The sequence below is a fragment of the Sesamum indicum genome, linkage group LG12 (genome assembly GCF_026168435.1).
Source record: "Sesamum indicum cultivar Baizhima isolate 11 linkage group LG12, ASM2616843v1, whole genome shotgun sequence".
In the NCBI taxonomy this organism is placed as follows: Eukaryota; Viridiplantae; Streptophyta; class Magnoliopsida; order Lamiales; family Pedaliaceae; genus Sesamum; species Sesamum indicum.
Genome location: NC_142668.1, coordinates 15,817,538 through 15,844,861, shown reverse-complemented (window position 1 = coordinate 15,844,861; position 27,324 = coordinate 15,817,538). Strand labels below are relative to the sequence as shown.

General features: G+C 36.0%; 6 protein-coding genes and 2 long non-coding RNA genes across 8 annotated transcripts; 3 read left to right on the top strand and 5 right to left on the bottom strand.

Moving 5' to 3' along the window:
- The first annotated feature begins 1,367 nt into the window (after positions 1-1,367).
- On the top strand, positions 1,368-2,135 carry LOC148784904 (uncharacterized). The gene is made up of 2 exons (XR_016063321.1): positions 1,368-1,651; positions 1,762-2,135. It is a non-coding gene; the product is annotated as an uncharacterized LOC148784904 (long non-coding RNA).
- Positions 2,136-2,555: 420 nt separating this feature from the next.
- LOC105175396 (tricyclene synthase Oc15, chloroplastic) lies at positions 2,556-5,486 on the bottom strand. Its single transcript, XM_011097832.3, is given in 8 exon segments — positions 2,556-2,757; positions 2,760-2,892; positions 3,055-3,297; positions 3,402-3,540; positions 3,691-3,912; positions 4,299-4,671; positions 4,785-5,052; positions 5,183-5,486. Coding segments are annotated over 8 exon segments (1,719 nt in total). The 5' UTR covers positions 5,375-5,486; the 3' UTR covers positions 2,556-2,608.
- Positions 5,487-11,365: 5,879 nt separating this feature from the next.
- LOC105175395 (trans-alpha-bergamotene synthase) lies at positions 11,366-15,093 on the top strand. The gene is made up of 8 exons (XM_011097830.3): positions 11,366-11,697; positions 11,824-11,936; positions 12,914-13,181; positions 13,328-13,703; positions 13,796-14,014; positions 14,144-14,282; positions 14,378-14,626; positions 14,737-15,093. The coding sequence occupies exons 2-8, from the start codon at positions 11,856-11,858 to the stop codon at positions 15,028-15,030; spliced, it is 1,626 nt and encodes a 541-aa protein (XP_011096132.1). The 5' UTR covers positions 11,366-11,697; positions 11,824-11,855; the 3' UTR covers positions 15,031-15,093.
- A 264-nt stretch (positions 15,094-15,357) lies between these two features.
- Positions 15,358-19,912, bottom strand: LOC105175394 (eukaryotic translation initiation factor-like protein). Its single transcript, XM_011097829.3, has 6 exons — positions 19,466-19,912; positions 17,923-18,982; positions 17,651-17,835; positions 16,731-16,767; positions 16,315-16,376; positions 15,358-16,193 (listed from the first exon to the last, which is right to left on the bottom strand). Exons 1-6 carry the CDS (start codon positions 19,552-19,554, stop codon positions 15,707-15,709), a joined length of 1,920 nt encoding a protein of 639 aa, XP_011096131.1. The 5' UTR covers positions 19,555-19,912; the 3' UTR covers positions 15,358-15,706.
- A 709-nt stretch (positions 19,913-20,621) lies between these two features.
- Positions 20,622-22,979, bottom strand: LOC105175393 (alpha-farnesene synthase). The gene is made up of 7 exons (XM_011097828.2): positions 22,809-22,979; positions 22,464-22,728; positions 22,038-22,377; positions 21,703-21,921; positions 21,447-21,588; positions 21,102-21,347; positions 20,622-20,999 (listed from the first exon to the last, which is right to left on the bottom strand). The coding sequence occupies exons 1-7, from the start codon at positions 22,914-22,916 to the stop codon at positions 20,703-20,705; spliced, it is 1,617 nt and encodes a 538-aa protein (XP_011096130.1). The 5' UTR covers positions 22,917-22,979; the 3' UTR covers positions 20,622-20,702.
- Positions 22,980-24,518: 1,539 nt separating this feature from the next.
- Positions 24,519-25,130, bottom strand: LOC148784903 (uncharacterized). Its single transcript, XM_088876540.1, has one exon. It carries the CDS (start codon positions 25,128-25,130, stop codon positions 24,519-24,521), a length of 612 nt encoding a protein of 203 aa, XP_088732666.1.
- Positions 25,131-25,145: 15 nt separating this feature from the next.
- On the bottom strand, positions 25,146-25,694 carry LOC148784902 (uncharacterized). Its single transcript, XM_088876539.1, has one exon. The coding sequence runs from the start codon at positions 25,692-25,694 to the stop codon at positions 25,146-25,148; it is 549 nt and encodes a 182-aa protein (XP_088732665.1).
- Positions 25,695-26,373: 679 nt separating this feature from the next.
- On the top strand, positions 26,374-27,324 carry LOC148784901 (uncharacterized). The gene is made up of 3 exons (XR_016063308.1): positions 26,374-26,717; positions 26,801-27,007; positions 27,089-27,324. It is a non-coding gene; the product is annotated as an uncharacterized LOC148784901 (long non-coding RNA).

Genomic DNA, 27,324 nt, shown 5'->3' with positions numbered 1-27,324 from the left:
ATTTTGACCCCATAATTATGAGGCTGGTGTTTTTTATTTTTTTTATTTTTCAAAAGCAGGCACTATAATTATTTGTTTATATATGTGTGATGATATATTTCGACATAAAAAATACAGTATATACATATAAACACGATATACAGTATAAAAATATTAAGTAGAAGACAAGATGGAACAACGAAAACTACAAATATGGCCTATATATAATATAAAATGGTGAATAGCAATTTATCCCCCTGTGGTATTGAAATGAACACATTACCCCCTATGAAAAAAATATAGTAATTAAAGAGATAAATTGTTTTATTTTAAAAATCATAGGAGGGTAAATTGTTCTATTTTAAAAAATATAAGAAGATAAACCGTTATTTATTTTTTTATAAGGGAATAATTTACTTATTTATGATATCACAAGAGAGTTATTTGCATTTTTTCCAAAAATAAAATGTCATACTCGTAACTAGGCATGCAAGCTAGAACAACACGGCAACATGTTTGTACTTGTTTTTAATATACAAACAACCTTAGTCTGAATGGGAACTCATTATCATCACATATTTAATTGGACGGGAGACTATCGAAATAAGCTTGTTCTCCTGCTAAATAATTAAGAAGATACTTTAGATCTGAAGTCAATAATTGGATATTTAATTATTTGGCGACCTTTATAAATTAGATTATATACAACCACCTTCCCAAAATTTATATTATTATTATTTGAAAAATTATAGATATCACGATCTTAACGTTCATGTAATGACGCGCTCATTCCATTAGATTTTCATTCAATTTTAATGGTGAATTGTCAAAATTGTCCTTTTGAATTATAAATAATAATTTTATATATTTTTTAGCATTTTATAAAATATTTTTATTAACTAATGATCTCAATAGATTATTTATTTTATCCAGTTGCAGATTATTTTAAATATTTTCTCAAAAAAAAATATTAGCAAGGACAAAATAGTAATTTTTATCTCATTATCTAAGGACTACATAATTATTTTATATTTGAAAGGGTATTCATAATTTTTTAAATAACGAGGAAATATTCATTAATTATATCAAAGTTTAGAAGAGGTATATGTAATTTACGCAAAATTATATGAAACTCCATTTCGCTTTTCATGTTTTGCAGTGGAAGAATCTCTCCTTAATATTTTCTGGAAACTTGTTAATGTTTAATAAATCAAGAGTAATTATGATGCATGATATATATCAATTAGTTAATCCAAATCAAGCACCCAAATCAGTGGGCTGGACAATTGGAACAGAGCGATTTAGGACAAGCCCGTAGAATCTTCCGACGAAGGCTTTTTAATGCTTGTTTACTGCTTCAGTGAAAATGATCAGATGTCATCTATCAAGTAATAAAAGCAGTTGAGTTATTGAGCTCCACCCTCTGCAGCGACAAGCTGAAATCATCGATTAGGACTGACATCCACCAAGTATACCATTCTTCGCTAAGCCTAATTCATTCCTCGCGAGCAGCTACTGTTTGAGTTAAAGTGCATTTCATTCATCTTCAGGATTTTGGCATTTCCATTGATGGGCTTATCCCTTTCCACTGTGATAATCGGACTGCCTTATACATCATGTCAATCCTGTCTTTCACGAGCGAACTAGACATCTAGATATCAATTGTCACATTGTGAGTAATTGTTATACGGATGGTTTCGTCAATCCTGTTTTTAATCGCAGTAGACCAAATTGCTGACTTGTTCACGAAATCGCTTTCCACTGCCGTTTTTTCTGCTTTAGTGCGCAATTTGGGCTTGTTTCTAAGTTCCCCAAGTCCAACTTGTGGGGAAGGTGTTGAGAATGGAGCACATTGTGTTGAGAATGGAGCACGAGTGGGATCCAGGTTGAAGCAGCTGCAGAACAAAACACAGGCTTGCAATGAGGAAGACTCAGCGATTGAAGAAACACGTTTCTTTTACTTTGTACAAACACGCATGTATAAGTTTGTTGACATGGCGTAACGTGTGCGCCATTTGTCGCTAATGTGTATTAATTAGTTAATTAGTTAGAAGATAGTTTCTTTTCTGTTCATCTGTCTTCCTCCTCTGTATTTAAAGAGAGAATACTGTACATTTTTTTTCACAAGATTTTCTTGATAACCTCCACTTTAAAAATGGAATTACACACATATTTTTTCATGGCTTTTCTTTGAGCCCTGTATTACATTTTTCTTTCTCAACATGGTATCACAGCCTTCATAATGAAGGTCTCTGCATATTACGTACTCACGATATAGCTTAATAATAAAACTCTACCATGGCGATAGCTGAATATGGAAGTACGGCGGGAAATGGTGCAGCCACACACATTACTCCAAATCAGGAGTTTGAAATGCAAGACTTGCCAGTTTTATGGCACGATCATGTTGGACATCTGTATCTGTACAACAAATAGCTAGCTTCTAGGTGAGATGACCGGCATAGTAGCCAAAGACACAAGAACCCGTATCGATTGCTGGAGTTTATGATTAATGGTTGTTTCTCACTCTCTCTCTTTTTCCTTAACAGCGGCAATGATGAGGATTTTCACCACTATTTACAGAAAAAGATAGACAAGGTATTCTTCATTTATATGATGGTAATTAATCCTAATTAGTTTGATCGAACAAAATAAACTTGACATGCTCCTCAAGGACAGGCAGCTGTTTGTTTTCATCATAACCGTACATAAGAGGTACAATTCTTGCAGAATTAAGAGCAGCCCGTGTTAAATATGATGCTGAAAAATGATTTAACACTCTTTGTTAAGGCTTTTCCATTCGCTTGTTATTGCATCAATGACATGGTCTCGTGCTTGTGCCATTGATAAGCCTCGATGGTCATTCCTGTAGCACTCCGTGTATGATCCATCTCTACCATCTTGATGCTCATCCTATCACAAATTCCATATCGTGATGGTTGGTTTTCAACTTGAGTTCGAAAGTTTGAAGGGTTCATATCATTGACAGAGTGATCATGGTTTCAACTCATTAATTAGCTAGTCAGCTAAGCAAGAAAAGAAAAGGAACAAACAGATAATCAAATACATACATACCTTGGCACTTCCAAGATCATCCCAAAGACGAAGAATTGTGGCGACACTGGATGCAAGTCGGGATACATCAGTCAAACCGATTCCACCTCCATTGCCAAGACCTGAGAGAAAGAATAAGTGGACTAGCACCACATATGCTCCTGTAGTCACCTTTCCATTTTCCAAATACTTGGCTGCTGTTGGTAAATCCCCGGAGGCAAACCATTTTGCTTCCATTAGGTATGCATTACACAAGCTTCCCCACTGCAGTGGCATATAGATGACTAGTACTTAAATTCTCAAGCGTTCTATATATACATAGATATAATCTCTATTCATCATCGAACACAGAAAGCTATGATGTTTACCGATGTTTTCAGGGAGTCAATGGGGTCGTATCCGTGCCTTTTGTAAATCTCATGGCCTATTCCGTTTGTGGTATCAAGAAGAGCTCGATAACACATCTTCATGTAGTCCGGTAACATGTCAATAGCAGCATACTCCCATCTATATATTAATAGTACGTAAAACATGAGTGAATTATGGCCACCACACTATATGATCTTGCTAATTACAGTTAATTGGATCAAGTATTGGAATGAAGCAGTAAGTAGAAACTCTTTTTGGGAGACAGCAATGTAATTTTCATTTTCATACTTGTTTACGGCTTCTGTGAAGATTGTTAGCTCATCTAGTGTCCCAACAACATCAAAGATGTCATCTATCAAGTAAACGAAAGCAATAGATTTAGTGAGCTCCACCCTCTGCAGCGACAAGCTGAAATCATCGATCAGGATGGACATCGACCATGTATACCATTTTAGTAGTTGATTCCTTGCAAGTTTTATCTCCTTCGCTAAGCCTAGTTCATTCCACCACCTACATTAACAAGTAAATTAAGTAACCTCTGAGTGTTGATGTGGATCAATATTCACAACAAGATTTAATATTAATTGAGTAACAATAATTTTGGTCATGTCATTGGATCATTATTAGTGACAAGAATTGTGAATAACGTAAATATAGGAACAACATAAATTTATTGACAATAGTTATTTATTATCAATAGTTTATTACTAATTGTGTTTAGTGATAACTTTATGCAATTTTTTTGCGCTCTAAGAATTATAAAATAATTATTATTATTAGAACAATAAAATTCATAAGTGTGACAAAATAAAAATTCTTATTTTATCTTTTCTTTTTTATTTTTTTTTTAGTGATTTTGGAACCAAAGAAATCCATAATTTGACATATTCTCTTACTTGGAAACTTGGGCTAATTCCCCTTGGTACACAGATTGCCCCTTGCGCAAATCCATAAGAGCCAGCTCCCTTAAAGTCTTCGCCCATCCGTTGCTGCCTTCAAGATCTTGAAGGAAGTCTTTCCTTGTCAATTTTGCTATGGTCTTGTGATAAGGATACTTCAACTTACCAGTAATTATTCTAGACAAATCATTGTCCATTTCTGGCAAGCATTCACGGAGAAGGTGGCTGCTAAAACTTGCTGCTTCATCAAGAATAAGTTCTCCCTGGAAACTTAGTTGTGCCGCTTCATATAACTCCATCAATCCTCTGATATCTTGGCGCAAGTTTCTTCTGAACCTCCCATCCTTGCCCTTGAAATTGTTAAATACATCTGTACTACGTACATATACATCGTACGTGGAAGCAGTCTTAAAAGAAACCTAGAGGTTCATTTGGAAAAACTTGATAGAAAACTTAATGCAAAGTCGACGAGGAATTACAAACCTGGAGAGATGTAGAGTCCATGTTCTCGCAGCAGACGGAAAAAGAGTGAAACATCATGGAGACAGTAGTATCCGTATGTGCAAGAGCAGCTAGCCTCATAACGTTTTCGGAGAATTGTTCCAATCTCCTGCTCGTAATGGGAGCTGAGTCCTCCCCTCTGGATGGCATCCACCAAAACCAAACTCTCCGACGGATCATCTTCTCCCTTTGATTGTAACACCTGTCTAATCTCTTCTATCTTTTGCTCGTACTCCTTGGCGAATTTTTCCTGTATATACATGAAAAGACTAATTAATTTCTTTTCCAAATGCTAGCGTCAAGAAAATGCCTTGGCATGAATCGCGATTACGCGAACTTGTTGGGAAGAAGAAACAAGAAATTCATGTGGGAAGCGTAACCTGAAAATCCTGAGGGGGGCAGCCAGAGATAGTAGTTGGTGCAATGCCTCCAACGGTAGCATTAACGTCGCACTTATGTTTTCTAGTGCTGGATATGGAAAGAATTAGGCGAACTGGCTCATAAGTCTTTCCAATGTTTGCAAATCCGGGACGTGGTAGGAAAAAGTTAGACAGGCCTCCGCAAGATGCCATGAATTTCTCCACCCGGGAATTCGAAGAGAATTGAAAAGCAGCGGAAAGATGAAATAGAGATATTGCTGTGCGTTCTTGGGCATGAGATTTATAGCCCGCATTAACGTCACTAAATTCTATTTTTAATTTATGCAAGGTTGCAACTTGCAGGTTGTGCATATTCACTATAACCATACTATTGAAATTAATTTTGGTAAATTGAGAACGTGCCAAATTGAAACACTCGACGAGAATGACGTATCAAATTGTAAAACTTGATTACAACGACGTATCAAAATGATTTTTTTCCCATGAAATGGTAAACGGAGATTTTCTCAAGAAAAAGCACAAAAACTCATTAAGGAAAAAGAAATTGAAAGGAACTGTACATAGAAATGCCCACCTTGTTATCTTCAATTTCCGTCCAAATGTATATGTTCATAAAATGTTAAAAGTGGCCCATGAAGCCTAGTTTAGTTAGCAAAGTTGAGGCTCTATGACGTTAGAGCTCATGGGTTCAAACTCCACTTTATGCGTGGGATGTTATTTCTACTGAATATTAAGTGATGTTTGGTATGATTGGAAGGGGAGTAAATATCAAATATTTTTCCTTGTTTGGGACGAGGAAAACAAATTGAGAAGAAAAAACTAACTCATATAATTTTATTGAACTTCATTTTGTATCAGAAAATAAATAAATTAATACTATATTAATATAATTGTAGTATATCAAAAATTTAAAAATTTTATTAATAAAAATATATATTAAATAAGAATAACAATATTTTTTATTAATAAAAATATTCATTAAAATGAGTATTATTCATTTATTTTAAATTATTTAGTTTAAATAAATAAAAATTGGCAAGTATACACAGTACTATCAGTGAGAAGTAGAAAAAATTGGAGAAAAATTATATATATATAACGAATCAAATATCCAAATTTTCAAAAAATATTATATGAATTCTTGAACCAAATTTTGAATTCAACATTTGGTACAAGGCCATTTTAAGAGAGTTAAAATGTACTCACTACTTTTTTATATATTTATAACATTAATTTCATTACTCAAAATGATACATTATTTTTGGTTTCATTTTCGAATAATTTTTTAGATAAAATAAAACACAACTAATGTTTGCCTCTTTATTTTCACATCTTAATTGTGTGTTTTTTTATTTTTGAACTTTCTATATCTAATAGATATATACACACTTATATATATATATAATATAAAAAAATATGATTTTTGACAATGAACAGTATTTTTTTTCTCCAGAAAATACAGTATTTATATATATACATATTTATACATAAAAAATATATAAAAGAGATATGATTTGACGATGAACAGTAATTTTTGTCTTCCATATCCCAACAACAAACACTTATTTTAAAATATCTTAAATTATCTCTAAAAACAAATTCAAACATACACTCTATCTCCAACACACACTTATTTATCTTCTATTTTTTCGATCTATCTCTAAAACACAAAATAAAATACTACAAAAATAAAACCAAACATAATAATAATGTTTAAGTATTTTTAGTCCCTTATCATAAAAGAAGTCTCGTACAATTAGGGCGAGGGATGGATCCATCCTAATTTAGCCCATGTGCCTATTTGCCGCACCATGTGCAAATAATATTTTTTGCCGGTGGTATACTCCATCACTTGATTGTGAGTTTAGTCAGTGTCTTGTCTCGGGCAGGTAGTGATCGTTCTTACACAATTATTATTATTATTTTTTTTTTAACAAAAACCACCTAGAATTTCTTACACAAATGCTTTATCCACAAAAAAGGAATCTATCTACCAAAAAAAGCCAAAGGGAATTTATTACGTAAGTACACTGGCGTTGCTATGATTACTACATCCAAGCATTGAAATTTCACGTGGAAAAGATGGGACTACTACGTCAAAGTATCCTGTCGAAAATATCATGTCGGCATTTTGTAATATAGTTTAGTTTTGGCATCCAAGAAAATTGAAATGTCATAAAATTCATGATCTCATAATCAATGATAAGCTTATAAATAAACGAAGAACCAACTTAAATAAGGATGTGTAAGTAACGTTCTGAAATTAACACATAATTAGATGATTATAATTTACAATGTATGTACTTAATTCTTGATCCATGTATAATCCCACTCAATTATTTCAATACTTTCTTTTCTTTTCTTTTTTTTTAATTTCAGTAAAACGAGAAGTACATTATTATATCTAAATAGTAAATAACAAGAAAATTGTACTTTTATCCCATATATTATAGTCTTTTTTTTTATTTAGTTCTATTTATTGCGATTTTCTCATCTTACATCCACAAACTGAAAGTTTTCTTTATTTTTGAGTCCTCGGTGCAATTTTTTATCTAATGATTAAAGAAAAATGTACAGACATGCATGTGAGATTGTTTACAACTTTGTAAATCATTAGACGAAAATGCATTTGATGATTCACATTGAAGAAAATTTTAAAGAAAATCGTAATAAATGAAACTAAATAAAAAAAAATTTAATATATGGGACCAAAAATATGATTTTTTTAGTAAATCTCAAAAATAATAATTAAAAATTAAAAATCCTTGATTATGATTTATCATTAGCAGCCGTTAACATCGATTATTATAAATATAAGTACATAAAACATTTAAATACGCAGATCGAAAATATCAAATTTTAGATACCAATTGTAAAATTTCTATCACAATAACTCCACTATTTCTGCTTATTGCATTCAAATCAAAGGCTATATATATATAGTATATAATTAATTATATTTATCATTTAATATATTCAAATTTAATAATTAATTCAATAGACTGATATCTCGAATCAATTAGGCAAAAAAATTGTATGAGAGTAGACATATACCCACATTGGTAAAATTCGACCTACAATCTTTTGATTGTGGGACCTCAATCTTTACCAATCGAGCAATATCTCATTGCTCAAAAGCGGCAAATTAAGAATCTTTAAAAAAAAAAAAAACTCTCAAAATTTCAATGTGTACTTATCCAGATAATCAACTTTTGTACCACCACACATGGTTGCTATTAAAATAGGTGATCAAAAAACCAATTGAATTGGTTGTTTTTTATTAAATAATCTTTATGAAAATAATATTAAGGTAATGAATATGGTAAAAATTCATCAAGATGGGACTGCATTCTGTTATGTTTACCACCAATATTGAACGGGTTTCAATATCGTAACAAAATGCATTGATCAAAAAGTTGAACCCATAGTGTTAGGTTGGGCATAGTTTTGGTAGCTGTGAAACAAACTTCTAAGAGTAGACCTGAAATGTTCCAAGTTGAGGACCTCGAGAGCATCGAGGGGTCTTATAGAGACTTGCACTAGCCGTGTTTCGACGATAAGAGACGTAGGTCGTCTGTGTAATTTCGGTGTGTTAATTGGCAAGGTAGCCGACTGACTGAATTGACTATCGTCATATAGAAGCCTTGTCCAGTGCAGTTGAAGTATGTCGCGAGATGTGGTCATCATAAGCCTTGTCCAGTGCAGTTGAAATATGTCGCGAGAACGGTGGATTTCAAGAAAGAATTTGTCCTCTGTCAGTATTGTGATAGTGAGATCTACTACGCACTCTGAGATAAGTCTATGAATATAGCAATTGATTGAGTGGGAAGTGATTTCCTACTACAATCAGTAGACTAAACGCATCTCAAGTATGAAGTATAGATGCATAGTCAAGAATGGGAACGACACTCAATTTTATGCCCTAAACTAAGGTTGGAAGACGGTTAACAGTAGGACCGTAACAATATAAAACTTGAAGTCTAAATGTTCACTCATCATTCACCTAGTCTCTAATGCGTAGACTATTGCTAGATGGCAACCTATGGTAACAGATTAATTTTGGGTATGGGATAATGAAAAATAATTAATTAAATTAGATTTAATTAATTGTGTTGGTCACACACACCTAAGTCTAGTTGAAGATGAATCTAAATCAATTTAGAATTAATTTTGAAAGAAAGAAATTAATATGATTGGATTAAATTAATTTTTTGGAGAACATAAATGATTGGATCATTTATATAAAATTCATGGATTGGAATTTCTCAAAAATTAATTAATTAGATTAGTTAATTTTGGATATTAAGTCATTTAAATTAATTGAAGTAATTTAGTGGGCTTCATTTAATTTATGGATTGGATCATAAATTAAAAGAAAGGATAGAGGGCCTGAGTCTTTAAATTGGATTAAAAGACACGAACTTTAAAAAGAGAGCTTATAATTAAATTGAATTTGTAGAAATAATAGAGAGTGTGTGTGTGTGATTGTCAATAAGGCAGGCCCGATCAATCCGATCCAACACTAGATATATGGTAACTGCGCAAACAATGGGAACTGCGCATCGTACGTAGAATATGGCCGGTCTCCACAAGAGAATTTGTTACGTTATCCGCTACGGTGGTCCGTGAGGACGTCAAAGGTGAAAATACTTTGAATCTGAACTCAAAATTTGGATACTAATCTACTTTTCTTTGACGAAATTGGCCTGATTTAATATAAATTACTCCATTAACATCAATCCCATGCTTTTTTGCATGGAGATCGGTGTATTAAAATAATTAAGATGATCTTAGAAACTTAATTAAGCTTATCTTGAGACAAATATATGTAAATATAATGATCACTTTCCGACAGAGTGGTGATATCAATATATGTTCTGAGTTAATATCACGTCTTTTCAATAAAGAAGAGGTTTTGGGTGATACCCAGGTTTCTTGGAAAATTCTTGACCGGATACCTCTCGATCAAGTGTGAACTAATCACATGGTAAGTACAATGCACTTATCATGTGATTAATGTACACTTTAGGAAAAGTGATCAATCATAGAGCAAGTGTATCGTACTTGCTTTATAATTGAATTGGTTCAATCGAATCACATCCAAACATAATATTGATGCAAGAAATTTAAGCAAACTTTTAATTTTGTTCTCTTAATTATAAATAGTTTTCATATTCCAGTAAACAAAATATATTATTTTTAAATTTATATGATCCAAACATAATATATATGTATTGAATTATATTTTTTTTCCTTTTTATAGATATACAGTATATTATATTGTTCGGACAACTATATATATCTCCTGATTTTTTTTACATATAATATAAGAAATAATTTTTCAGAAAAAAGATGATGTATATAGTTATTTTTATCCAATAAAAAATAATTAAAGAAACTAATATCATAATATATCATTATCCATTCTATATTATTACATAAAAATATAGTTTTATTTTCCAAAAGCACATTTTATTTACAAATAAGAGAGAAAATCACTTTAATATTAAAATCAAAGAAAATTCAGTGCAGATGAACTGCGGCGAAAGAGAGTATTGAAATCGTAAAAATAAAAAATGCAGAACAAGATGCTATTCTAAAAAATTTAAAACAAAAATATCAAATAATCTAAATTATCGAATCAAATAAAATGCATTTAATTAGGCTGGCCAAAACTTGTTTTGATGTAACTTCTTTTCTTCTTCTTCTTCCTTTTCTGTTTTTTTTTTTTTTTTTCTCCCCTTATTTCCTTTTCAAGTTTCGTGTAATAAATCTGTTGAGATCCAATCTGCATGCGGAGGGGAAGTTCTCTTAGGTGTGAACAGCAAACTACGAGGCAATATAATTATGGGAAGTCGTCCATCATCATTAATATAATTAGTCCAAATCAAACAGATCAAAAATATAAAGTTTATCGAGATCAGTTCAAGATTCAAATATCCCGAAGACGATCTTACACAAGTTAAGACCTTTGAAGTAGAAAATACGATAATAGGTTCGGTTTGGACTGATTCATATTTTAGGTAAATTTCTATCGTATTAAATGCAATTTTCGTTCACTAACTATAGCCAAATTCCAGTTTTAGTCCTTTAATTTTTTAGGATTCAAAAAAATTCCTTTCCAAGTTCAAAACCGTTGGCAACTCTCTTTATCAGTTATAACTTATCTCTTCATCTCATCTACTTTTTTGCCGGGAGAGGCTTGAAGCCCTACGTACGCAAGCAAGGCAGGCAGCAGCAACAGTGTATTTCATTCATTACATTTAGCTTCATCATGCATAGATTAGTAGGAGAGTAGACAGCCCTGGCCCGAAGAAAACAACGTGCTACCTAAGATTCTTCTATACAAATGCTGCTCCATGAATCCATGAGTTAATTAACCTCGTACCACGGATTCTTTCAAAAGTGATAGTTTTGAAGTGGTTCACATGCCTAAGGTTTTGAATATTGGCAACTTGCTTGGTAATCCTCGTTGCTGGCTTCAGATATCGAAGAACTCCTATTTATTTTTACTAGTACGTAATTCTATTTCTCTGATACACAAGAGCTGGCTAGGTTTATGTAATTGTTACTGTTTCTCTATTTAAGTCACTGTTTAGGTTCACTTGCTGGCCAACAACATTTTATGTACTCTAACGCAGTTTAAGTTACTTCTAAACTTTCGACTTTCTCAATGGGGGCGAGGAGGTCCGGAAACTACGAATCGAGCATTTGGGACGACGATTACGTGCAGTCCCTCACCAGCCCATACACGGTAAGATAGAACCACTTTTCTTCCCCCGATGATATATCTGTCTAAGGCTATCTAGCTCGCAATTCCCGTCGGGAGTTGTCCTCGTGAAATGAAATCACGCCGGTTACATCAAGTGTATTCTAAAGACCTATAAAACAATGTCAGAAACAAAATATGTATTCACATTATTTCGCGCGTTACATCACGTTATGGGTTGTAGGATACTCAAGTAGGTAGCTAGTCGAAAAATAAAAATAAAAAAGTAGGTAGCTAAACTGGCATTCCCGATATTTTTTTTTTTAAGTGAAGTGGTCTGTGATGCTGTCGGTGTCCTACGACGATATTGTTTGTTATGATACAAATGAGTTTTATGATTTGTTTGGAGAAAGCAACTCGTTATGGGAAGTTAAGGTTTGAAACTTAATTTACTCAAACTTCTCATTTACAGCAAATGTGGAATGCATACCTATATATCAGCTCCCAGACGAAGAATTTAGGACCAACACTTGGCCTTGTTTTCATAGAAGGCGTCAAAATGATGTGGTATTTTTCAGTCAAGGAAGTGTTCCATAAATTATCTCAATGTTCAAATACGAGTTTTGCAAACAAAACGTCCCAATCTGCGTCGACTCTGTCTTGATCAGATGTGAAATGGTAGAAACGATTCTTTTTGCTTCAATTCCGATGTCGACCCAATAAATTATCAAATCAAAAGATTTCTCTAAATGGAGTGAGGAGTGTATTTGAAGGAGAGATTTAGTAGAGTTTGAATATGGTGAAGTGCACAAAATTATGACAGGTGTGCCCTAAAATGACATTATTTATCGTGCCCTCTTTGATTCTTGAAGAATACAACTAGACTCATCATTAAGTAATTTTATTTAATACAAATCTTAACATATCGTTATTGATATCATCGCCCTTTACAGACGTACTTTTTGTTCTGAAGTAAAATCTAAGTTTGGTATCTATTTAACAACACTGTACCGGAAATGCAGGCAAAAGAGTACGTAGAACAAGCTGAGAAGCTGAAAAGCCGGGTGAAGATGATCATAGACGAGACGGAAGATCTGTTGGACCAACTCGAGCTAATCGATAATCTGCAAAGACTTGATATATCTAACCACTTCCAGGACAGGATAGAAAAATTATTAGACAGCATTCATCGGACAGTTGAAAGTGATGATAAACACAAGGAAAGAGACCTGTATGTTACAGCTCTGCAATTTAGGCTTCTCAGACAACATGGATATCACGTCCCTCAAGGTGCATAATCAGCTTCTAACATGCAGATATAATTTATTCCAAAAAAAGTTAATATGATTAAAGCAAAAGTTTAATTTTTCTTTTTTATCTATATATATGAAAGGGATTTATAGCATTTATTTAGCAAGTCTTTTTCATTATTCCAGAGGTTTTCTGTAGCTTCATGGAGGAAGATGGAAATTTCATGGAATGCCTTGCTGATGATGTCAAAGGGATTCTTTCCTTGTATGAAGCTTCATTTTTATCCCTGGAAGGTGAAATCATATTGGATTTGGCCAAAGAATTCTCGACTCGTCATCTTAGCGAAAGGCTGGAGCAAATTACCGAGCCGAGTCTAGCTGATCAAGTCAGGCATGCCCTGGAGCTTCCACTGCACTGGAGAGTGCAGAAACTTGAAGCCAAATGGTTTATACATATCTACGAGAGTAGATTCAATGCCAACCTCATTTTGCTGGAACTGGCTAAACTTGATTTCAACATAGTACAGGCCAAATATCAGGATGAGATTAAACAAATGTCGAGGTAGAGTCGCGTCCTTTCTTTGTTTATGAGAAAATATAAGCAGCCCTGTTTGTTTCTAAAGAAGTAGTAGTGGTGTTTGTTAATGATTACAGGTGGTATAAAGAAACTGGCCTTCCAGAAAAGTTGAGGTTTGCCAGGCACCGATTGGCAGAGTGTTTCTTGTGGGCTCTGGGATTTACTCCTGAGCCTCACTTTGGATATGCCAGGAAGATCTTAACGAAGATTGCCGTGCTGATTACTATAATGGACGACATATATGATGTCTATGGTACGCTGGATGAACTCGAGGTGTTTACCCAGACAATAGAGAGGTTGGTTGAATTGAATGGCGTCCAAATACCACTTATCATTGTTTCTGGTAATTTTTAGGATGAAATCCTACTTGTTATATGAAGTTCTATTCTCCTATCATTAAAAAAGACTGCTTCTTGTTGCATCAGGTGGGACATTAATGCGTTGGACCAGCTCCCAGAATACATGCGGATATGTTTCCTAGCTCTCTTCAACTGCGCTAATGAAATGGCTTACGATGTTCTCAGAGACCAAGATTTCAACATTATCTCAAACTTAAGGAAATTGGTATTCATGTGTTTCCTTTAGCCAGCCTGCTTGAATCAGGTTTTCATGCTGTCGATGAAATATGTGCAAATTACTAACAGTATTACATGTTTCAGTGGGCAGAACTGAGTAGAGCTTACTACTTAGAAGCAACATGGTATCACAGTGGCTATTTCCCAAGCACGGAAGAATACCTGAATACAGCCTGGGTCTCCATTTCCGGTCCTGTACTTCTTTTCCATGCTTACTTCTGCATCACAAATCCCATAAACAAGGGGGAACTGCAAAGTTTAGAGCTGTATCCTGGGATTATTCGTTGGCCGTCTATGGTTCTTCGTCTAACAGATGACTTGGGAACTACATCTGTATGCAAACTACTCCCAGAATCAAACATAAGTATCTTAATCTACTATATCAATCAATACATTAAGGTTTACTTGTCTATCCACAACTTTTTTTTTCTTTCTGGATACAGGGCGAAATAGCGAAAGGAGATGTCCCAAAATCAATTCAGTGTTACATGCATGAGACAGGGTGTAGCGAAGAGGATGCTCGCAAGCGCGTAAAGCATCTAATTGATGTCACATTGAAGAAAATGAACAAAGATATACTAATAGGGAAGCCCGCCAAGAATTTTCGTATAACTGCTATGAATCTCGCTAGGATTGCTCTATGCGTGTACCAGTTTGGAGATGGTTTTGGGGTTCCTCACCATGAGACTAAGAAAAATTTGGTCTCACTGATCGTTAAACCCATTCCTATGCCATAAAACTTGGGAGGCAGCAACCTATTTGACTAGTGGATATGGGTAGAGGCAAAAGTCCGTCAGCTATTGTCAATTTTTTAATTCTAATTTACGGTCTTCCAGATTTTGCTCAAAATGTATACCATTACGCTAATAAAAACAACCAAAATCAACCACAACCAAAGCATTTGGGCATTATTCAAAATCTTGTTGAAGCAACTACCACGCTGCGCTCACAGCTATTAGTGATGAGAGTTGGAAACCGAGAGGATATATACATGTACAAGCACAACAATACAAAGGCACGAATTCTGTCACACATCAGTTAATAGCAGGGCATCAAACACCAAATTCATGTATAAGTTCCATTAATTGACCAGCAGGATTTTCTTCAAATTAAATCCATAAATGACGAACTCCACCATGTATTGTTTAGTCAATTATTCCACGACAACTCGGACTTAACCCATAAGCATATAAACTTATGATCATCACAACATAAAAACAATTCGGTTTGACATTTGTTGTCCATCTTCTTGTTAGTGCTTCAGGTTGTCTTGATGGTGCAGGGCTCCAGATTTCAGGCACCCAAGTCTTAAATTCTGCTGCCAATAATAGGCTTTACTGAATGTTGCACAACCAAAGCATCCAGCATAGGACATTCCCTCTCATTGTTATACTACTCCACAACTGCTTGGTCTCAGTAACCATTAATCTGAGGCCTGGGTGTGGGACCCATTAGTCGAGAAAAAGGCATCTGATTGCGGCTGGGAATGCCTCTAGGACCAGGGAGGCGGTCAGAAACAGTTGGATCTGATACTGATTTTGAGAAGGCCTGGGCAAGCTCAACTGCTGAAGCTGCTTTCCCATATCGCAATGGCGGCGCATCAGGGGACGGCGGCTTTGCTTGCTCAACTGGTTTGCGCCAAGTCTCCGGTGACGGAGGCCTCTCTTGTGGCTGCTTCTGTTGCTGATTTCGGTGCTTCTCAATGTCCTTATTGTTTCTCCGAATTTCATTTTGCCGGCTCCTCCTCTGTGAATCAGTTCTCTCACCATTCAACTGATGATCTCGCCTATCAGGGTACTTTCCTATCCTTTGATCAGTAGGAATACCTTCAGCTTTCTCACTGTAGCTTGCAGGAGTGACATGCATGAATGTATCAGCCTTTGGTGAGGCTTCTTTTACCCTTTAAGTGGTTTACAATGCAAATAGAAAGAGAGGTCATTTACATGAACATCTTTAGATCAAGCATATTTATAACTTTACTACATCCCAGTGGGCTCAAGTGGAAAGAACTAAATCAGTACCTCAAAGGAGGTTGACTGTCATAATTGCTTACATCATCTTCGATTCCTCGCTCCTTCAGAACCTGCCATCATGATCAACATGTTACGAGAATGAACTATAAAGCAACTATGACATAGAACAAATATAAACTGGATAGATAAGACAAAGGTCCTGCAAAGCCAAAGTGGCAACAAGAGCCAAACTAACTAATTGATTAGAGGATGAGAGACTGCCCAAACCGTCAACAGCAGAGCAAGTTATAGATAGCGCAGGACAGGAAGCAGTGGAGCGAATTGGAGGATAATCATATAAAAACATCTAATCATGGGCATAGCCAAAACTATTCAATCCTGAGCTAATCAAATGAATTCCAAGTACAATCTCAAAAGTATTTTGAAAGGAACTGCTTTATGAAATGAGATAAAAATGAACTCACCACTTCTCGTGGGCGAGCTCCCCCAAAAACAGTCCCTCTGAAGCAACAAGGAAGATCAAGATTGAAATGTCAGAGAGTAAACTACCTACTGCAAAGAACTACATTTTCGAATAGAGACGAGAAAAAGTAAACACTGTGCGAGAATAAGAAAGTGCAGCAATAAACCATTCTATTTCACAGTAAAAATAAGATCAAATATTCATATAACTTACTCTCCATTTCAGCCATATGATATGCTTGCTGCGACTAATGGTATAGATGTGGAGCAGCAGCGGCTAATAATACTACCAATTAAGAAATGTAGCTAACAGCTACTAAACCCTGTATGCTTAATATTATTATTACAAGCAGATGCATCATGCGGCCTTCGATTATGAGTCACATAGAAAACACAGAGCATCTTCATCCCATTTTCTTCTTTTTCTTTTACCTTTTCCATATAACCACCATTTTAAGGCTCCCTGTTAGCTGAATTACGGTCGTCAAGGTTATCCAGAAGGCAAGACTGTCCTTTCGGGCAGCCTGTATTTCTATATTAAAATTACTGCATCACTAGGCTACCAGAGCAAAGGGGCATCTCAACACAGTCAAAAGCATACAACTCATTAATCTAAGAGTCATTCCTTTGCTTAACAATTTAGAAAAAACAGCCAAACCATGCAGAGTAAAGTAACAATAATTATATAATTCTTATAAACCACAAATTACTTACTTATTGTTTCACTAATTAATCTTTTCTAATTCTCTTAATTCCCATTCATCTCTTTCCGATCATTTAACATCAATAACTACTCAAAAATTCAGATGCCCAATCATCAGGTGATAGCTAGATAAGAAGATTTGACTAGAAACAAATACATGGATAAGGAAAAAGACATGAAAAGTTGAAAACACAAATAAAAATTCCAACATACACCAACCTTTTGGCTTCACCATTTCCTTCATGTTGCTCAAGGGGCTGTGATCGCGGCTTCAAATTCAGTTTTGGTCGCTCCGGAGTTCGATCACTAATAGGCGATCCAGCAACACTAGATTGAATGGGACTTTTAGGTCCATATACAACACTATCCTCCATTTGGGGACGGCTACTTGTCTGCTCGTATCCCTGGATTCAAATATCATGAATAAGATTTGATGTATAATATAATTTACACATTAAAACAAGATTTAACAGCCTAACTTAACAAGTTACCTGCTTATAATCAACTGGTAGTTCTAAATTCTCTAAAGGTTTGGATCTTGGAAGCAACTTCAACTTTGGGCGTTCTGATGATTCTGAAGGCAATGTTGACGGAAACTGAGTCCCACCGGACTTTCCAGAAGGGTGAAGCGACTGAAACCCATTAGCAGCAATGGAGGTGTTTCTATCATACGACTCCACACGAATTGTGGGTCTAGCCCTGTCACATGTTGGCATCTCTTTTCCACCACCATGAATCCCGTCGTCAACAGCCAGACTTCTTTCAGTGTGCATCACCAGAGCAATATCATAATTTTTGGAGTCACCCGCCACATCAAGCCTATTGAAGGTTTTCTTACTGAACATATTGTTGGCATTATGCTCAAACTCTGCCTCAGTTTCGGTATGTCCAAAGACCTCAGCATCTTTCAAAGGATGACCATGTTGTTTTGAGCTCCACCGACCGGATGAAACCTTCTCGAGTGCGCTGGCATGCGCCAACTTTGACGCAGCATCCGGAGCAGACCATGCAGCAGATACAGGCTCTTTCTTGATAGGGGTCTCCTTCCCTATTCCCCAGGCATTTGGATAGGATCCAGAAACTGCCTGCCCAGCATTGCCAGCCGAAATTGGATAATTTGATCCATAACTTCGACTGCCACTAAAAGTTTGACTGTTCAACCTCGCATTATGTACTTCGCCAACCCTCCCTGCATAAGAGCCACCAGGCAAACCACTTGAAATTTGATATGCGGGACTTGAAGCAGCTCTACTACCAACTCTAGCACCAGGTAAATTATCGGTCTTAGGCTCCCCCACACGACTGGTTTGAGCACGACAGCTGTCATCACCAACTGTTCGACGAGGACCTGAAGCCCCATCCAACGGCTTGCGCTCATCCTCATCAAAATTACGACCTATATGTGAACTATGACTTAGAAATGGAGTCTTTTCATCAAGGTTCCTAGAGGAGCCAGCAGATGCTGGACGTAACCGATGATCGGACCTTCCCATTGAATTGCCCCATGACCCCTGGCGATCAAACCCACCACGATCCACAGGCCTCACAGTTCTGTCAGTGTTCCCAAATATCAGAATAATTAATTGGAATACCATTGTGCACTTTTACTCCGCAGACCCTAAGAATAAAATTAAAATCGCACCACCAACATGCTTTACAAGAATAAATCAACTGAAAAAATTATAAGGATTTAGCAACCGAGAGATCCAGAAAGGAATCAACTATATATGGAATACTTTAGATCTAGGTTATTCATGTACCCAAATCCAGAGCCTAATTCACAAATCCACACCAGAAAAAGCTTTCTTCATCGAAGAAACGCCGATTCACAACCCATATTCGTTTCATCACAAAATCTACCATTAAAGGTACAATCATGGAAAAAAAGAAAAAGTAATTATAAGCGGATACAGGAGAGATAAATGCAAACAATCAAGACGGATTCAAAAACCAAGAAGCTATACCCAAGCTCAATCTTAAAACTATTGTGAAGAAGACCTTAATCTGAAGAAAATTAATGAAAAAGGGTCTCACACGCCAGGCGCCGAAGGGAGAGGAAGATCCGAAGGAATGGAACCGCCATGGAAGTCTTTCAGAGTCATGGTTGCCTTCTTCTTCGACATTCTCTCTCAAAAAATAGCGAACAAATCGATTTGTATGTATACGTAAAGATATATAAATCACGAAACGAAAAAAGAAAAAGAAAGCCCTTGCCCCCGCTTCTTGGATATCAAATGAATGAATCTATATATATTATTAATAATTGCAATTCAAGAAACGAAGAAATCTGAGCCTATTGATAGTTTTATCAGGAACCTACCTCCTACTGATAAAGAAAAACAAAACTTTTTTGATCCAAAGGCAGCAGAAGGTGGGAGGGAGAAGAAGAGATTGGGGGCGGGGGAAGGGTTTGGAAACTCGGATTAGCGTAGCACTCACGGGCCAAATCTAGTAACCCGCTTCCAGGTGTTGTACTTTAATACGCCTTCTCGTTTGGGTCTGTTTTTAATTCTCCCCCTTTCATGTGTTGTACTTTACTACTTTTATCTGTCCAATGGACACGCGTTTTCGATCTTCTTACTGAATCACGATTTTTCCTCTCCATCTACATAAATTCCATCTCAAAATAAAATTTCAGACTAATATAAAAATATCATACTACTGCTCTAAAGTATAATAATTAAAAAATTATTCTTTTTCTTTTTTATTATTATTATTACATTGTCGTAACATAATTTTATTGCGAGACATAAAAATAAGAGGAATAAATTTTAATTTGCATCTCATATTGGTCGTATTTATATTTATATAAAGAGGTAATTTGATATTTATGTTCAAACAAGGATTTAACATTTCTCTTTTTATACTTTTACATGTCTTTGAAAAATTTTGACCATGCAATTAAGAATTGGTTATGGTGGTGCATCAGATCGGAACTGGGGTGTCCCGATGCAATCATTTAGAATCACAAATTGGGACCAATGCTTGTCTGGACTCACTCAAATTCTTCTTTTTCTTTTTCTTGTTATTACAATGGTCAGGCCCATTATTTATAAAATATTAATTTAACATTATAATTTTTTAATTTTCACTCTCCAGTACACAGCATTTTAATTTTTCAAGTTTTATTTGAATTTAACATTATTACTTTATTATTTCATACTTTGTGATAATTTACATTTAGAGATAATTGAAACAAAACGATATTTTTCATAATTCTTGGTAGAAATTGCAGTTGTATTAATTTATTATTAATTGTGAAGGGACATTATCAAGCCAGGGGAAGAGGCTCAATCAAGCAGGACAGGACTTGGTCCCTCGTCTCGCGGTCCTGAACACCAAAACCATCTCCATTTTGATATATGAAAGTCGCAACTCTTGCTGTGTTCACTACATATCTGATCACCGGTTGCTGCGAACGAGGAGCACTGATGAACAGCCCGTTTATTTTTTTCCATGAATCGGTCACAAGGTTCTTGATATGGCCCCGAGCTGCTGCTTCTGTAACATTTGCTTCTCTCATGCGACAGAGGATTGACGAATGTGCATCGCCTCTCTCCAGTTCGGCCTGCGTATGGACATATCAGATGAGACTGTATATATGCGCGAACGGACATACTATTGTCCAACATGTATATTGTATGAAATGGAGGATGCAAGTATTATTTACTTTAGAAGTGCCTTGATCGTTGCACAGCCGAATGATGAGCGACGAGTGGCGGATAATTTCTTTACTGTTGTTAAAGACATGGATAGCTTGTGTGATATCGTGGCTGATGCCAATAAGAATATGAAGAGAAAGTAGAGGGCCAGATGAGGATATCCATCCGTTATCCAGGTATTCAGACAGAGATGGAGAGTGACCCGTGTGGTACCACTTTGCTTCCACAAATAATGCGTTGCAAAAACCTGTCCACTGCTCAGAGAAGAAATGGAAATGAATGAGAAAATTAAAAATGGTGTTAGTGAAAACAAGACTGTCTTGTCTTGGTAAAGTCTATACAAACACATGTACCACTTTCTTCAAATGAGGTAGAACTGAGTCGCAGCCTTTCTCTTTCTGAATTTCATGATCCATGTTGTTTATGGTGTCGTAAAGCACCCAAAAGCATCTCTTGATAGCTTCTGGAAGCTGTTGAATTTCCACTGGATCCCACCTGAAATCGAGACAAGAAATTCATTCGCTTTGGATTAATCCAGAGTAGGAGAGGAATTAATTAACCTGGAATATGTGATATATAGTAGTAATGTTTTTTTTTATGAGACCTCACCTTTCTACTGCAGTGGTGAATTGGTGGAGTTCATGGTTGGAGCCGTAAATGTCATAGACATCATCAATTATTAGTACCAAGACAATGGCTTTTGTTAGCCATTTTCTAAGGCTTCCATATTGAGGCTCATAAGCCACTCCCACTGCCCACAGAAAACTTTCCACCACTCTATCTCTTGTGAAGGTTAGAACTTCTGAAAGCCCCAGATTCTTCCACCATCTGTTCAAAGCAAGCATCCAAGATGAAAAGGCGAAAAAGAATGCCAGGTTGCAGTGTTCAACCTCAAAATCATTATGTTTTTCGGTAAATCTGCTAAATTTGAGCATTTTCCGCACCTTAAAACTTCCTTTAGTTCATTTTGGTGCTGAACCTGAACGATGTTAAAGCTAAGGCCTGCTAGCCGATGGAACGTAGACTTGTTCTTTCCCTGGATGTGTTGCTTGGCATTAAACCAGTTCACACTCCAGTGCAGAGGGCACTTGGCTATCTTGTCCAGATCATCGTTTAAATTGAAAAGCCTGAGATTATTAGTAGCAAATGCTTTTGCTCTATCAATCAGCCATTCGTCCTCCAAGCCAAGATGAGACGCTTCAAACACTTGAAGCATCGCTTTGCCATCCGAACGTGCGCTCATCACCAACTTCTCCTCCTTGTCCATGAGTCGATGAATCGCATCTGCGTTTTATGTATTAGCATCAACTCATCAGAGTTGGCCATCAACTGTGATACAAATTAATGAGCAGAAGGAACGTAATTTTCACCTGGAGAAACATGATGCCCATGCTGCCTTAGAATCCTGAAGTACAATGCACTTGAGTAGAGATCTTCGTTTCCGGCACTAGGCTTACTGCTCTTCATGGATGCTAAGGCTTCATAGATTTCCTCCACAAAATAAGAGGAAAGAGATAGTCTGTCCATCTCATCGATAACCTCCAGCTTATACAATGGATCCTCCTGATCAAATGCACCAAGAATGCCACGAACTTCCTCTTTCAGTGTCTCAGCTTCTCTTTTGTACTTCTCTTCCTGAGCAATCAAAAATCTCGAAATGAACAACCACTTCTTCTCGAATACAAAATCTTGGTCATGACAACCAACTCACTCACATGGTATATGCTGGTAAGAGACTGTAGGTGGTCATAGTTCCAGATGTTTGGCTTGTAATCGGCTGTGCGCCTTGCATGGCCGTCGTTGGGGGATGCTATCGTTTCCATTTGGCTGCTGGAGATTCTGTATGGAATCCTTACAGCGTTGCGTGTTGTTTTAATGAGATGGCTTAGAATTTCATCATCAGGTCTGCCGTATTTATAGAGGAATATTCAGTAAACACCCCCCCCCCCCTTCCCCCACAAAAAAAAAATGTATGATGCTAAAAAAACAATTTACATTTAACTACTGTATGGTTTTCTCTTTTTTTTTTTTTGACTAATTTTAAAAGAAATAAAGCATTGTATCTTATTATTTGAATTAAGGGCATATTCTGTTAAGTGGTTCTTAAGTTTGTATTTAAAATTATTTCAATTTTTTTTTGTATTTATTTTCTAATTTTGTCATCCGTAACGTTCATATTTTGTGCTTTTTAGCCCGAAATTATGGAAATGATATGACCTGCACGTGTGGAGTTTTGAGGCGTCAAATGTATCATTCTTTTTCTACATCTATACAAAAGAAATGTGAAAATATTTTCAGTTAAGAAAAACATGTTTCTAAAGCTTTTAAAGAGAACTTAGAAAAAAAATAACTGTTTTTCAAAATTTTCATAGATACCTTAAAAAAAAAAGTCATCAGAAATTCTTATTTATTTATTGTATTAATAGGTCCAAGTGACATATTTCCCTTCCAAAAATATTGCATGCAGGCGGACTAAGTTTCGATAACTTTAGGTCGAAAAGTTGATTAGAATTGAAATTATATCAGATGTAAACTTAAAAAATAATAAAGTCGGAAAATGAAAATCATAAATTACAGCGATTTTAGACGAATTTGTTCAACAATTTAAAACATTTACTCATAAATTAAGCATGATATTATTAAATATGAATATTGATATTCAATAACACAGTTCACTTATCTCCAAATTTAAGTAACAGCAACTTATTCATAATAAAAATGTGTTGGATAGTTTTTCGATAAATGTAAACTTCATTAAATAAATAATAGTATATCGGTGCAATACAACATGAAAGGCTAGGTAGTCACCTCAGAGTTAATTATTTTTTTATTATAAAAAAAAATTATTTTATCATAATTATTTTTAAAAGAATAACACAAATATGACGAGTCGCGATTTGTCATTAAATATTTAAAAAAATAGGCAAAATTTCCCAAGTCGGGATCTTAAAACCCGACTTCAAGTCGGGATCCTGAATCCCGACTTGAAGTCGGGATTTTGTTTCCCGACTTGGGAATTTTGCTTTTTTTTTTTTCGTTTAAATTATTATTATATAATCTAATTTATATATAATTAATTTTAACAATATACTAAAATTCAAAATTAATAAAATTAACATTGCATTAACTTAAAAAATTACAATTAAGGGTACAAATGTAATAGTTATTTATTTTGTATAATTGTAAAAAATTACATTAAATATATAAATGTAAAAGTGTATATTTTTGTACAATTGTAAAAAATACAAAAAATATACAATTAATCCTGGCTACCCGGTACTGGCACATCTGATTGTGTTGAAGAATTTCTTTGTTGTGCTTGTTGTCGTGCACGCCTTTGCGCCCAATCCATCTCGTTGTGAATACGTGTTGTTTGATTTCGACCAGGGCGCGAAGAGATGCGAATAGTAGGATCATGGACCAACTCAAATCCCGGTACATCCCAATAATCTCCGGAATTGTACAGGTTCAAATGACTTAGAATATGTATTCTTATAAGTCATTATATCATAATAATCCTTCATCATTGATGCAGCATTAATCATGAATGCAACGCATACCTTTTGAGCGTGACTGCAAGGTATACCAAATTGAGTCCATTTGCCGCAAGAACATTCTCGGTTCGCAATTTTGACAACATGGGTGTTGACTCCATGTCCACCGTGACGTCTTGTAACAATCGAGGCGGACTGTTGGAACTGATGGTATTTGGTGACGGTATGTTCAACAGAATTTTGATGCCAACGTGTGAACATCTTATATGCAAAATCCGTCCACAGTTGGTTGTTGGTCAACATTACAGTACTTCTTGCTAATCTCTCACGGAAATAATGGACACTTCGCTGAAACGTCATCTCAGCAATTGCTGTCAACGGTAGGCAGCGAGCCCCTTTCAATACTCCATTTATGTATTCCGACATATTTGTCGTCAGAATTCCGCATCGCCATCCACCGTCATGTGATGCTGTCCATTTTTCCTTGTCGATCCTATCTAACCACTGAAACGCCTCGAGGGACTGTTTCTTTATCTCCTCCATAGTGCGATTGAATTTTCAGATCTGACATTCAGAGCCAGCTCTCCAACAAAGATCCTTCAACACAACATTTTTGTATTTACTGTTGAAATTGGAACACACGTGCCGCAAGCAATATCGGTGCACGCCGTTAGGTAGCACGAAATTCGGACATTCACGTACAGCTCTTGTGATACCAGCATGGCGGTCAGAAATAAGGCAGATACCCCGTCGCCCTCGTATAATGTGTCTGCTCAATTGTCTAAGAAACCACTTCCAAGATAAAAGTGATTCTTCATCGACAACAGCAAAAGCAAGAGGAAGTACCTGTTGATTTCCATCCATGGCAGCAGCAATCAACATCTTGTGCTTGTACTTTGTGTATAGATGGGTCCCATCTACACTGATAAGGTTGCGACAGTGTTGGAACCCTTCAATGCACGGCTTGAACGCCCAGAATACGTACCCAATCACATATGCACCGGTTGATGTGTCGCGGGCTTTATGTTGCCATTCAACAATCGTTCCTGGATTATATTTTTGGAGAGCTCCCAAGTATTTGGTAGCTTTTGAACGGAGCTCTCCCATGTGCCATAAACCATCTCACGTGCCATTTTCAAACTGTACCATGCCTTTTGATATGCTATATCGTATCCGGTATGGTCTTTCACAGTCTGGATGACATGCTTGATTCCGTACGACGGGTTGCATTTTACATGTCCTAACAGACCATCCATCGCTCGATAATTCACCACCAAAATACAGAAAAATCTCAATGCGAGAAAATGAAGAAGCCATTTTGTTGCAAGTTTCTACGTAAAAATGAGGAACAAGATATTAATATGTTGTAAGAAAAATCTCAATGCTTGAAACTAGATGACGGAAACAAGGGATGTAATATATAACATATATATATGTAATTATATATATATATATATATTATATATATGTTATATATATAGTTATATATATATATATATTAAAGGGGGCTGGCAAAGGGCCAGCCCCCTTTAATGAGGAGGGCTGGCGCTGCCAGCCTTCCATCTAGCCCTCTTTAATGAGGGCTGGCAGCGTGCCAGCCCTCCATCTAGCCCTCTTTAATGAGGGCTGGCAGCGGCCAGCCCTCATTAAGGCTGGCTGCGGCCAGCCTTTAAATTTTTAAAAAAAATTTTTTTTAAAAAAATTAAAATTTCCCCCCACCCTCATCCACCATTATAAATTGGACGGATGAAGGTGGGTGGAAACTCACTTCATCCACCAGCAAAAATTTTCAAAATTTCACCCACCTTCATCTTGTACCGTGAGTTTGTCTTCAATTTTTTTTTCCACACAAATGGATAGACGATCAGTCTACGGTCCTCGTGATAGTACTGTATTATCTCAACAAGCCCAACATAGGTCTGACGATATTCCAGATGGTGACCTAGACGCCGTACTCATTTCACGGCGTGCGGATGGTACCTTTTGGAGCTACTTTAACCAAAATAATATGTCCAAGCGTGTACAAGAAATCCTACACCAAATAGGATTTTATGGAGTTTATAGGTGCGGACGCCTTCAATTAAATCAACACCTCATCACTGCATTAGTGGAGCGCTGCAATTGCTACAGGTAAAATTGACTTAAAAAGTCTTACACATTTTTTTTTTCCTATTGATATTCATTAATAACACATATTTGTATTGTTCGTGTAGATTTGGGCGTGGTCACGGATTACGCCACTTTGTCCTGGACTTGGTGCCCAACGACTATTTATGGGCCAAGTGCAAATGGACAATAATCGCTGGCTCCCAGCAGCACCATATGGTGCTACTTGGAATTGTCAGCACACTTTCACCACTACAGTTCGGGGAACTGTACGAGTAATACGAGAAATTTTGGATGAGATGCAGGCGGATCAGGTAACTAAATTTTAATATTATTCGTATATTTATACCGTTTCCTTAAATTCATATTAATTTACATCTTTGTTTTTATTACAGTTCATATGGCAGTCGTATGACATGGACTCGGATGTCATTATGGCTTACGCCGATGAATTGAACCCCTAGTTGTGGAGGTCATCTGTTCCGTTAATATTCTATGCAATAGTTGAAATGCATCGTCCCGAACGAGTTGTTCGCCAATTCGGGATGAGGCAGAATGTACCAGAATCGACGGATACCCGTGATATGAGCCTCCATCAGATTTCCCGTAAAAATCACGCGGGCGCAGATTG